Here is a 12,821-nt window from a genome sequence, read left to right as displayed (position 1 = left end):
GAAAAATTGTTAAAAATCTGAATATAAAAATAAAATTGGTATGTCCGTTTGTTATATATAAATAACAGTTTTTTTTAATACTTTTTTTTTAGAATTTTTATCTGTATGTCTGTCGTGTGATGTTAGTTACACTATTTATAACTCAAGAACGGCTTTACCGATATGCCTGAAAATTGGTGAGGAGGTAGCTTACAGCCAGGAGACGGACATAGGATACTATTTATTCATTTTTTAAAAACTTTTTTCGAATTTTTATTTAACTTATCTACATATTAAGTTTTTTTTATATTTTCACGCGAACGGAGTCGCGGGCGACAGCTAGTATGTAATAAAAAAACTGTTATTTCAATATTACAAAGAGACATTCTAATTTTATCTATATGTATAGATTCTTGTTGAAAAAAAAAAGTTTTCAATAGTCCCGACATGACATTGTCGGTAGACAACGGGTAAGTTTACATACCTTGGGTTTATTATCTGGCTTATCAGAGACCGACATCATGGCCATCTTGTCGGCTAACTGGCGATCCTCCGCCTGCTTCTTGGCAGTCACCCCCTGGACCTGCTGTGCTGCTTGCACCGCCTGTCCAACTTGAACCCCCTGCCCAGCTTGCACCCCCTGCATCTGTACACTCTGCAGTGGGGCAGACGTAGTAGTCGGTGGTAAAGTCTTGGGCAAAGCCTGGAATTATTAAAGTTAAAATTAAACACGTTATCTGCTACTGACCGTATCGGCATTTAACGTGTTAACTTACATAATTCTGTCCAAACAAAAACATGAATGAGAAATCTTACTAATATTATAAATGCGAATGTTTAGATGTATGTTTGAAGATATCTCCAGAACATCTCAACGGATTTTCATGAAATTTGTCATAGATGTAGAACATAGTCTGGAAGAACACATAGGTTAATAAGTTTTTTTTTAAATTCCGTACATCTAGTTAAAACCATGTCACTAACTGACAATATTATTTATCGTCAAAGTTTAGAAACTTCCATAAGCAAACAAAATCGCGATCTCTTGTAGTCTGCCTACCCCACTTTATATTCCTAACACTCACCGGTGGTTTGGGTTGTGGTGTGAGAGGCTTAGCAGGCTTCTGTGGCTGCGGGGACTCTGTGGTCTGCGTCTGCACTGTCACTTGCTTCTTCTCTACCACTGGCTCTGTTACCTCGCCCTAACAAATATGACAAGTATACCATCAGCTCTATAGGGATCCACTGAAGGTCTCTGCACCTCCACTAAGTGAGAGTATGTGATAGTGAATGCCGGTCCAGTGCAAGACTTGACACATATGTTTGAGTTTGTCAGATATGTGCAGCATCACGATGTTTTCCTTCATCGTAACAACATAGGATAAATGTACATATGTAAAAACACATTTTTTTTAAAGTTTTATAAACTAGCGCTTGACCACGATCCCACCTGGTGTTAGTGGAGATTTGGTCGAAAGATGGTACGTGCTAGCTTAGTAAGTTATTCACTCTACTTTTGAAGGTCCCAACATCATATTGATACATGACCCCTCCTCCTCCGTACTCCGAGACCTTCAGTGGGGTATAGCGAGCTGATGGCTGATAGCAAAAGCTAGCATAGAACTTACATTTGTAGTTTTACATTTCTGTTTCTTCTTATTAAGGATTGATCTCAAACGTTCCCTGGTTTCATTGAAGTTTCTCGGTACAGGAGTTGTCAGTGGAGGCTGGAAGTAATAATTCCTCTTATTACGAGTTTCCATTTTTTTTTAATTATTATTAGATTTTTTTTGTTAATAATCTTACTAATATTATAAATGCGAATGTTTAGATGTATGTTAGAAGTTATCTCCAGTACGACTGAACATAGGCTATTTATTATGTTTTTAGGGTTCAGTACATCGAAAGAAAAAAAACTGAACGCTTATGTCACTTTGTTGTATTTTAATTACGCGCGTATTAAGTCGTAAGCGACTGGTTTGTAAAAAGGGACGTCATTGGTCAATTTTTTGGGGTGTTTGCCATTGGACCTATTGATTCTATGGACAAGATCGGTCCAATGGGAAACTCTTATAGGGTTGCTTATATCCAAACTATCTTACTAATATTATAAATGCGAATGTTTAGATGTATGTTAGAAGATATCTCCAAAACTGCTGCATGAATCTCCATGAAATATGACATGTAGAACATAGCCTGAAAGAACACATAGGCTACTATTTTTTTTTAAATTTCACGCGGATGGAATAAACTATGTATGTATTTGAGTTCATATGTCAATTGTAACATCCCGTATAGTCGACTGAACAGATTTTGATAAGTGAGGTGTCATTTGATTTGTATTCTTCCAAAGAGTGTCATTGTTTTTTTTAATTCATAGTAATGATAACGTAATTGAGGAAACGCTAGCGTGGTTTAGACATATACAACGGGATGATGATATAAACAATAAAAGGGTCTTAACAGACAGACGAACGGACAGTGATCTTATAAGGGTTTTTTCCCTTTCGATGTACGGAACCCTAAAATATAAGATTGAATGTTGTCAAAGGAAGACCAAAGTATGGATTGTATGAAAGAAATGTCTGCCTATCCTATTTCGGTATAAGGTCGATATACTCACGGCATGTCCAAACACGGTACAGTAGCAACACGAGCAAGGTTGATCAGGGGAGTTTTCCCCCGGGCATGCTATCCCTGCGTTGTGACCTAAACAATTACATCGATTTTAAGTTTCGGCATAGCTATACCCACCAGGCAATGTTACACATATTTGGAAGAGGTTTTTTTTTCTTCATTTAATGTGTCTATATATAACTTTGTTGTAGATAAAACTAGAATTCTATTTAACTTTATAGCGTGTCTATTTAAGATACATTAGTTTGACTATTCACTAGATATGGGGTTGAGTAAAATCTATTAATAACTATTCGATTTATGGATGCCCCGTTAGGGAACATACCCATACTACGTGACCTATTTTTTTTAGTTTTTTCGACCCCTCCCACCCCTCGGTGAGCACTCGTAGTACATGCCATGACCCCCCACTCTTTAGTTTTTACTTAGTAATTCAAAATATTGTTTTTTTATTATTTAACGCGAAAAAATTGAATAATAAATAATTTGGCTCATACTCTTCCTTATACTAAGGACTACGTGACTAAAATCCGAGCCCCCCCCAGCTCCTGTGACTGATCGTAGTATTTTAAAGACTCTTCCCCCCCCCCCCTAAACGGATCACGTAGTATGTGTACGTTCCCTTATTTATAATTTTAGGCTTGAATGAGTTTATTTCAATGTTTTTGAATATGTTTCGTCGAATTTAAACTCAAAACTAACCTTTGCATACATGATGAGATGCATTTTCACACACTTTAGGAGGTGGTTTATTTGTTTTCGGTAATGATTTCTGTTTTTCCTTCTTTTTCTCTTCTAAACCGTTCTTTGATTTCGTATCCATATCATAGCATTGTTTGACACCACCCAGACATGCAGACTGGTCAGATTCTTTACAATTAGGGCATAGACAATCGTTTGTCCATTTGCAATCACTTTTAGGTGTGTCACATGTGTCGCTGTCAGATTTACTCTGACCATTCTTCATCATGTTCCTAAACGCGACGGCATTTAATGTTTGCTTAGCATTCCTTAACGCTTGTGCTGAATATTTTGCTAATAACTCGGGATTCTGAGTGCCGATTGACAACTGAGTCTTCTCTTTACTTTCATCATCATCAGATTTTAATTTTAAGCTATCTTCTATTTCTTCGTCTAGTAATTTCGCATCGATACTTGAACATATAGATATGACATGTTTTTTATATGTCTCGGGTACGGGTAAGCCTTGAGTTATGTAAGATTTTATTGTATAGAAGCTATCCAATAGTGTCTTTTCACCTTTCGATGTAAGTATAGCTTCGCATTTTGCTAATAGTATGTCATTTTTAACTTTTCTTTCATCTTTTTCATTATCTTTTGGGATATCTTTTATATCTTCTTTCACATCTTTCTTAACTGGTTTTTGTGTGTCCGTGTTTGTTTTTTTAATTGTTTTAGCATTAGCTTTATTGATAATTTTACTTAATCCCTTAGCAACGAGTATTTCAGCTTCACTCGCTTGCGAATGTTTCGCTGGTGGTATTTTCGAGAATATATCTTGTAGATTTTCCTCCAATTGTTCCATACGGTACAACATGACTAACCATTCATCCCCTGTGAACGTTTTCTTAGGTAAAGATTGCATGAATATTCCATTCATATGTTTCAAACGATCTGCGAAATAATTCTTTTTGTTTTCTACGCTCATTGTTGTGAAATCTGGTACCGTCTCCGGTTTGTTTATTACCAATCCTGTATATTCAGTTATAACTCCAACTGCCAATTCTGGATTTTGTAATATCCAATTGATCAATTGATTCGATTCGATGCATCTTTTAACAACATCTGTATATTTAAATTTTAAATTTTTCACTGTTGCCTTTTCATCTTCGGTCATTTTGGATAATTTCATAATTAAAAGATCGAACGTATCACCAGATTGGGGGCATAGTGACTTCGTTATATGTTTAAGTGATTGTTTGGATGCTGCACATCTTTCATCATCTGAATCGTTATCTTGTAGTGTTTTATACAATTGATCGATTTTATCTTTTATTATATCTTTATCGTTGACATTTTGTTTCGATGCCAAATCTTTTATATACGATTGGAATTTCATTAACATCGTCTCTATTTCGTTCTCCAACAATTCCATCGGTATTGTTTTGAATTTTGTCGATATATATTGCTTCCATGATCTAAATCTAGATCTTACTAATTGTCTTAACTCTTCCATGCTTAGTGCTTCTTTCACCGAGTTGTCAAACACAGTGGAATCTTTATACATCTCCGGTGCTAGTATATTCTTGCCTAGTTCACCATCTTCTAGACATTTTATAAATTCTGGATTCTTATTCTGTTTCATATATTCAAACACTTTGTTGATGACGACTTGTGCTGATATAGAGAATAATAGTTCTTTGAAATCTTCCTTGCAATTCTTTCTAATAATTTGCATGTTTTCATCTTTTGTCTCTTCTTTTTCATCTTCTTTATTATCTGTGACGTCATTGTCTATGTTATTCTTAAGTCTATTCTTCTTACGCTTCGCTGTATTCTTCGTTACTTTAACACTGTCTCGTGTTTTATTTAATTTCAGTTCACGGATCTGTTTCAGTGTTTCCGGTGATAATTGCGCTTCATTGTTAACATCGGGTATGCTACTCATTATAGACGCGAATTCCGGCAATTCGAACGAAGTGTTCGCGAATTCCGACAACTTTGATGCAATTTCAGGCATATTCGCCAATATTTGCGGCATATTTTCAACTAATTCTGCCAATTTTGTATTAGCAACTGTCAAATCTACCGATTCATCGGAATCGATTTTCTCTAATAGCTCCGCGTTTTTATCCAAATTCATCATGACTTCGCAAATGTGCTCCAACGATAGACTTTCTTGGGTTTCATCTTTTACTTTTGCATCTTTCTCTTCGTCTTTCTCTTTAACGGTATAAGAGTTTATAATATTCTGACATTCGACCATAGCTTTTTTGATTTCCAAACCGAATGTCACGTATTTGTAAACATTGTCTTTATTATCGACTGTATCAGTGTTATCGACTTGTGTTACATCAGTTTCACTTTCCTCCTTCACTAACAAAGGTGTACGTCTCGCGTTCAGTGGTACATTAATAACATCTGTAGTTACATCTGTTTGGAATTCGATAATTTCCTCATCGCCATCATCATTTTTATTAAGAAATTTATTAACATTCAACAATCTTTGATTTGGTTTCGGTGAATACACCGGCAATGATTCAGCAGTCGGCGACACTTGTAACGGTGGGCTGATCGATTCTGTATATTTAACATCTTTATCTTGATTTAGTGCAAAATTAGCGAATTTTGCTAGACATTCCTTTATATCTTTACACATATCACCATCCTTTTCACCAACAACAGTTTCTGTGTCACTCACATCTTTGTCTAATGGGAAAGCTTCAGGTGGTTTAGCTTCACCATTCGAATCATCCAATTCTATAACTTGGGCCGTTTGTGGTAATTTATGTTTGAGGAGTTGGAGTATCTTCTGCGGTTTGCTGATGGTATTGCCAGATTTGAACTTCCTTTTAGGTGCTGTGTTCAGTCTTGGTGCTTTAGGACTTGCAGGTCTACGTTTGCGACGAGGCGGATCTTCGACGAGAGCCACATTGCTGTCTGGAAGACTGAAAAGTATAAAAATTTTAATATTACTATTGCATTTATGCCAAGAAAGCGACAGGTCAATTAAATTCGCTGCAATAGCGAAGCGGTTGTCTGAATGCGTTGCCAACCTTCAATTTACAGAGGAGAGGACGCACAGAAAGAGATTTTTTTTCTATTCTTATGCGTTCACTCCTTTGTCAAATCCACTTCCCATCTTTTCTGGATGTTAAGAATGTAGGAGGTTCTGGTCTGGTTTTTTTATTATATCATAAGATGGCAAACGAGCGAGCGGTCACCTGAAATCGCTAAAGTAGCGAAGTGACCGTTGCCCATAGACATACGCAATGCATATGCGTTGCCTACCTTTAATTGACGGAGGAGAGGATGCACACAAAGAAAATATTTTCCCTTTCCATGCATCCTCTCATCCGGAAAGTCCACTTCCACTTCCCATCCTTTCCTTAAAAGAAAAGGGTGGGAAGGGAAAGAGGACTAAGAAGTCAGTGCGAAGATGTTAAAGCGGGTTCTACCACTCTTCAACTGGTTTGAACTTCACTGGTTGACTGTTTCTATTGTGTGGGGGGTGCGTGTTGTTTCGTGAGGGGTCAATGCTGTACGTGCGTGTTATGTGTTAGGGGTGGCTGTTTGTGATGGGGGTGTCTGCTATATGTTGCAGGGGGTGCGTTTCGTATGGAGTGCCTGATGTGTGGAGGCAGCCTGTTGTAGTGATGTATGGATGTTGTGTGTAAGGGTGCCTGTATGAGGTGGGGATATCTACTGAAAGAGGTGGGGGGTGCCGTTACTTAGTTGGGGCAGCCTGTTGTATCGTGACGTATGCTTGGGGGTGTTTGTTATATGGTGATGGATGCGTGTTGTGTTGGAGGGTACGTGTTTATTTACTGGGGGGGGGGTGCTTGTTGTTTCGTATGTAGTGCTTATAGTATGGCGGAGTGTTTTACTGTATTGGAGGGCGACTTGCATCGAAGGGGATCCTTTGGCATCGTGATGTACGCGTGATGTACGCGTGATGAGTGTTAGGGGTGCCTGTATTTGGAATTGTTGTCTGTTGTATGTTGAGGGGTGTCTATAGTATGGCGGGGTGTGTGTTACTGTATTGGGGGGTGTCTGTTATAGCATAGGGAGTCCTTATTGTACCGTGATGTACGCGTGATGCGTGTTAGGGGTGCCTGTGGGTGATGAGGGCAGAAGGTTGTATGGTGGGGGGTGCCTGTATATGTTGGGCGTGTGTTTTACATGTTAGAGAAGGCATGTTGTCTGTTTGGGGATGCCTGTTGTTTCGTATGGAATGCCTGTATGTGTCACGAGGGCGGCTGTTGTTTCTTATGTAGTGTTTATTATATTTATGGGAGGTGTGTGGCTCGTGTTACCTCTCGCGCTCCTGTCGCAGCTGATCCTCCAGCCACATGCGCAGACGATGGTAGTAGAGCTGCTGATCGCGCATGTGCATCACCTTGCGTCTCACCTGCACCATGTATAGGATCTACTTTAATTTAGTATCACTCTTCACCGGCATTATTAAATTTGTACAACTTTGTTAATTATTTAAAACTAGACCTAAAATATTAGCAGGACTTTTTTTATATCATAAGGTGGCAAACTGAAATCGCTGAAATAGCGAAGTAACCGCCTATAGACATACGCAATTGCATATGCGTTGCCTAACCTTTATGTCTATGTTGTTACGGTGAAGGAGAACATCGTGATGCTGCACATATCTGACAAACTCAAACATATGTGTCATCACATAGCCTCACTTAGGGGAGGTACAGAGAGGTGATGATGAAAGAGAGAGAGAGTATATGAGTGTTACGTAGGTTTGGATAGAGGTAGTTTAGTTACCTCTTTGAACCTCTGCAGATGGTACTCCGGGCAGAGGGCGCGGCAGGGCTGGTGCGGGGGCGCGGGCGGGGGGCTGCCGGGGGGCGGGGGCGCCGGGGCGCAACCCCCCACCAGCTGGGTGCACACCTGACACAGAATATAATCTTTATATCTATATGTCAAACTGACGTGTATAAAATATAGAATGAATGAATGAATGAATATTTATTAATTGCCAAAAACAACGAAAAAAAAACCAAGTTAAATTAAATAAATTGAGGATGTGGCAAAAAAGGTGGCCAGCTCAGCTGGTGCAGGGAGGTCTTGATCAATCCTGCGCTGGTTTTCAGCTGGCCCCCTTTGTTTTCACACTATTTGCACAGCACGAGGTAGGGTAAAAGAAATAAAAACAGATACTACGAAAGAGAAAAAAAAGCAAAAACGACAATTAAACATTAGAATTTTGAATGATTTTTAGATACGAAATAACAATTTTAACTATAAGAATATAATTAATTTTGTATGAGAATTAATGTTGTAGTTAATGTACGTTATAGTGTCGGAGTGTCGAGAATCAAATCTTTTAATAAAATTAATCCAACAAATTAGTTATATAATTTACTTATTTTATTATTATTTTTTTCAATTAATTACAGTTATTTGTCTATGTATCGCATAGTTAAGTTAAAAAAAAAATTCTGTTCTTCAACACCGCAATTTTTTGGTTTTAATATCTTATTTCCTTATGTATTATAGTTATGAAGGCTTTTATTTATATTGTAATTTAAAATCAATCAACAGACATCGAAAATCGAATAATTCGTAACAGATTTTACTCAACCTCATATCTAGTGAATTGTCAAACTAATCCATCTTAAATAAACACACTATATTTTTTTAAATATTACCAGATTTTTAAGTAAATTTACTAATATTTCTTGTACTTCAACTAAGCTGTAAGCTTGTGCTAGGATATGGTTTACGACAATGCTCGAATGGCGGGATTCGAACCCCCGACCTCATGATCGTAAATCCGTACCCTTAACCATTAGGCTATTGACGCTTATATATACTAAATAAGGAACTACGAGAAGTAATGTCATAAGTAGCTAATCTACTTATGGACGATTTTCGGGAGAAAAAAAACTTTTTGAAACTTATCAGGTACTAGCTGTCGCCTGTGACTTTGTCCGTGCGGAATTAAAAAAACTTAAGTCTATGTGTTCTTCCAGAGTATGTTCTATATGTATGACAAATTTCATCAAGATCTGTTGAGTTGTTCCGGAGATATCTTCTAACATCTAAACATTCACATTTATAATATTAGTAAGACAAGAATATGTTAATTCTATATTAGTTTTGTCAGAATATTTGTTAAACATATTAATGCATAGAAAATGGCGTAAAAGATAAATAAATTCCAGCTTCATATCTTCATGTGCTTTTTAGAAAAAGGGTCTTCACAGACAGACGGATAACAAAGTAAAATAAGGGTTCCGTTTTTTCCTATGAGGTACGGAACCCTAAAAACGACTTAATCTTACTAATATTATAAATGCGAATGTTTAGATGTATGTTAGAAGATATCTCCAGAACAACTGAAACATAGTCTGGAAGAACACAGAGTACCAAGTTTTTTTTTCACACAAACGGTGTGACTGATATTTTGTTACACGACAGAGATGAGAGAGTACCGTGGATAGTTTCTTCTGCCTGCGGTAGACCTGCAGCTGCCTGCGATGTACTTCTGGCAGACGACGGTACATCGACATCAGCTTCCTGTCCACTTCTGACAAGCCGAGGTCCACACGCTTCCTGTAATATCACAGAATATTCATTAAATAGTCTACAATTGTAAACTTAAAGTGGGTTTCTAAGATTAAAATCCTTTATAAAATATATTTCTATTTCTGTTTTGTCAAAGATAATGACAGGGACGACTATATGTATACAGAGATATTTGTTTCATAAAAAACAAAAAAAAACCTCATACATCCAATACAAACAACATTCATTCTTATTGGCGAATTCTTTTTTTAATTCTACAAAGACACGCCTCAAGTGGAAGCAATTCCGCGTTTCGTCTGATGAGTGTGCGTCCCGGAGACCTAATTTAGTCATCTTTCCCTTCCCACCCTTTTTCTTATCAGGAAAGAATGTGAAGCGGAAGTGGACTTTCCGGATGAGAGGATGCATGGAAAGGGAAAATATTTTCTCTCTGTGCATCCTCTCCTCCGTCGATATGCAATTGCGTATGTCTATGGGCAACGGTCACTTCACTATTTCAGTGATTTCAGGTGACCGCTCGCTCGTTTGCCATCTTATGATATAAAAATAAAATGTATGTGTGTGTCTGTATATCTATGTGCGCGTGTGTGTGTATGTATACCTGTGCTGGTGTGCGGGCGGGGGACACTCGGCGCAGTGGCGGAGCACTCTGTCCATGAGTCGCTCGATGCCGGCGATGGAGCGCACGAGACGCCGCACCGCGCCGCACAGCCCGCTGCCGCCGCCGGACCCGGAGCCCGACCCCGAGGCGGAGCCCGACCGGGACCCGGACCCGGACCCGGAGCCCGACCTGCCCGACCTGCCCGACCTGTCCGACCCCGATGTCGACACTGACTGGAAATCTGACACTGTTCAAACAAAATAATATTGTTAAATTCAATTACGTCATGAGTTTTCATTTCAAAAATTTGATAAAATTATTTTCTAATATTACTTATTGGAGATTTCTTTCATCTTACTATAATATTATAAATGCGAATGTTTAGATGTATGTTAGAAGATATCTCCGGAACAACTCAACGGATCTTGATGAAATTTGTCATACATATAGAACATAATCTGTAGGAACAAAGATTAATTATTAAGGTTTTTTTTTATTTAACGCAGACAAAGTCGCAGGCAAAGGCTATCTTACTAATATTATAAATGTGAATGTTAAGATGTATGTTAGAAGATATCTCCGGAACAACTCAACGGCAGACAAAGTCGCAGGCAAAGGCTATCTTACTAATATTATAAATGTGAATGTTAAGATGTATGTTAGAAGATATCTCCGGAACAACTCAACGGATCTTGATGAAATTTGTCATACATATAGAACATAGTCTGGAAGAACACATAGACTACTTATAAAGCTTTTTTTTTTACATCCGTGCGGACGGAATCGCGGGCAACAGCTAGTCTATAAAACAACTTACAATCTATAGTTTCGTTTGAATCTGTCAGGTTGCCTGTCTTCTCGAGGGATGCTGGTTGGCTGTCCGGTGGCCTAAATACATTACTTAATATTAATTACTCACTAAGGAACACCCTTAGTGTACATATCATATATAATTTACACTATAAAAGACTAACAATTACGAGAGAATTGTGTATTAATCACAAAAAATCACGAAAAATCACGGGATTAACTGAAAATATCACGTGTATTTATTTCTATGGATTAATTTTCTTTCAACCTTTTAGATGTCTTACTAATATTATAAAAACTAAAGTTTAGATCAGTGGTTCCAAAACTTATTTTGTGTACTGCCCACTTTGAGAATAAATATTTAGCGCTCCCATATTAGAGTTTAAGCAATCTTTTAAGACATATTAGTTGATATTCACAAGTTGTTGAGAGTCGAGAGCTCATGCAGTTGTTGTCTAAGAGGCCTCCTAGCTAAATAAAATTACAAATCACCCCGCAAGCCTATACACAACACTCCCATTTTCTTTCTGGGTCTCTTACCCTTGAGACCTGCAGCGCCCACAAGGGGGCGTTATCGCCCACTTTGGGAAAGACAACTCAACAGATCTTGATGAAATTTGGTATACATATAGAACATAGTCTGGAAGAACACATAGACTATTAAATTTGTTTTAATTCCGCGCGTACGAAGTCACGGATCACAACTAGTTATATGTAGAAGTTTACTTTGCTCCAGTGCCGTCTCCTTGCTGCAGCTCCCTGCCTGAAGACTCAGGTTCTCCATCACTTGCTAACTGCAATTACAATATTATTATTGTAAAAAAAAATAACACTATCCAATACGAATCAAATAACAAAAAATAAAAAAAAATTGAATAAAAATATACAGACGACTTAAGAAACACCTATTGGTTATCTATTAATAAAAAAGGAACTTAACAGACAGACGGACGGACAACAAAGTGATCCTATAAGGGTTCCGTTTTTTTTTCGAAGTACGGATCCTTAAAACCATCTATTATCCAATAAAAAACGCTTCTATACATAAAAAAATCTAGACAAAAAATGTGTATTCTTTATAAAATAATCCAGAAACTAGAATCTAGATAAACAAGCATTCAAATTTTAATATTTATCTTGTTTGAGGTTTTCAGTTATCCACATTCCACTTTACCTTATTCTCCACATCATCAGCTTGCAGATGGCTGCTGTTAAACTCGTTGACCGCCTGCATCATACCCAGGAACGACATCCTATAGTATAGGTCGCTGTAAACAACAAAACACATCAACAAATTTGAAATGAACTATAAACAGTCGTTTTATGAATAATTTAAAATAATTAATCAGTCGACTTGTAGTCTGCAGATCCTGGGTTCGAATCCCGTGATGTATGAATGTGTTACATTTACATATGTACATCTATCCTATGTTGTTACGGTGAAGGAAAACATTGTGATGCTGCACATATCTGACAAACTCAAACATATGTGTCAAGTCTTGCACTGGACCGGCATTCACTATCACATACTATCACTTAGGGGAGGTGCAGAGACCCT

General features: G+C 37.7%; 1 protein-coding gene across 2 annotated transcripts in view; it reads right to left on the bottom strand.

Annotated features, from left to right (window-relative positions):
- LOC106126001 (uncharacterized) overlaps window positions 1–12,821 on the bottom strand; it is a 38,507-nt gene that overhangs the window by 14,172 nt on the left and 11,514 nt on the right. For both annotated transcript variants that reach the window (XM_013323423.1, XM_013323425.1), the window contains exons 15-26: window positions 12,438–12,531; window positions 11,990–12,057; window positions 11,271–11,341; window positions 10,454–10,700; window positions 9,759–9,879; window positions 8,086–8,211; window positions 7,614–7,708; window positions 3,319–6,245; window positions 2,603–2,688; window positions 1,608–1,706; window positions 1,065–1,181; window positions 464–682 (exon numbers count right to left, since the gene is read on the bottom strand). In XM_013323423.1, coding sequence (XP_013178877.1) covers window positions 464–682; window positions 1,065–1,181; window positions 1,608–1,706; window positions 2,603–2,688; window positions 3,319–6,245; window positions 7,614–7,708; window positions 8,086–8,211; window positions 9,759–9,879; window positions 10,454–10,700; window positions 11,271–11,341; window positions 11,990–12,057; window positions 12,438–12,531 — 4,270 coding nt within the window. The remainder of the gene's footprint in view (window positions 1–463; window positions 683–1,064; window positions 1,182–1,607; window positions 1,707–2,602; window positions 2,689–3,318; window positions 6,246–7,613; window positions 7,709–8,085; window positions 8,212–9,758; window positions 9,880–10,453; window positions 10,701–11,270; window positions 11,342–11,989; window positions 12,058–12,437; window positions 12,532–12,821) is intronic.

Source organism: Papilio xuthus, unplaced genomic scaffold (assembly GCF_000836235.2).
Source record: "Papilio xuthus unplaced genomic scaffold, Pxut_1.1 DF825355.1, whole genome shotgun sequence".
NCBI lineage: Eukaryota > Metazoa > Arthropoda > Insecta > Lepidoptera > Papilionidae > Papilio > Papilio xuthus.
Note: the sequence above shows the minus strand (reverse complement) of the source record. Positions and strands in the feature narration are given on the sequence as shown.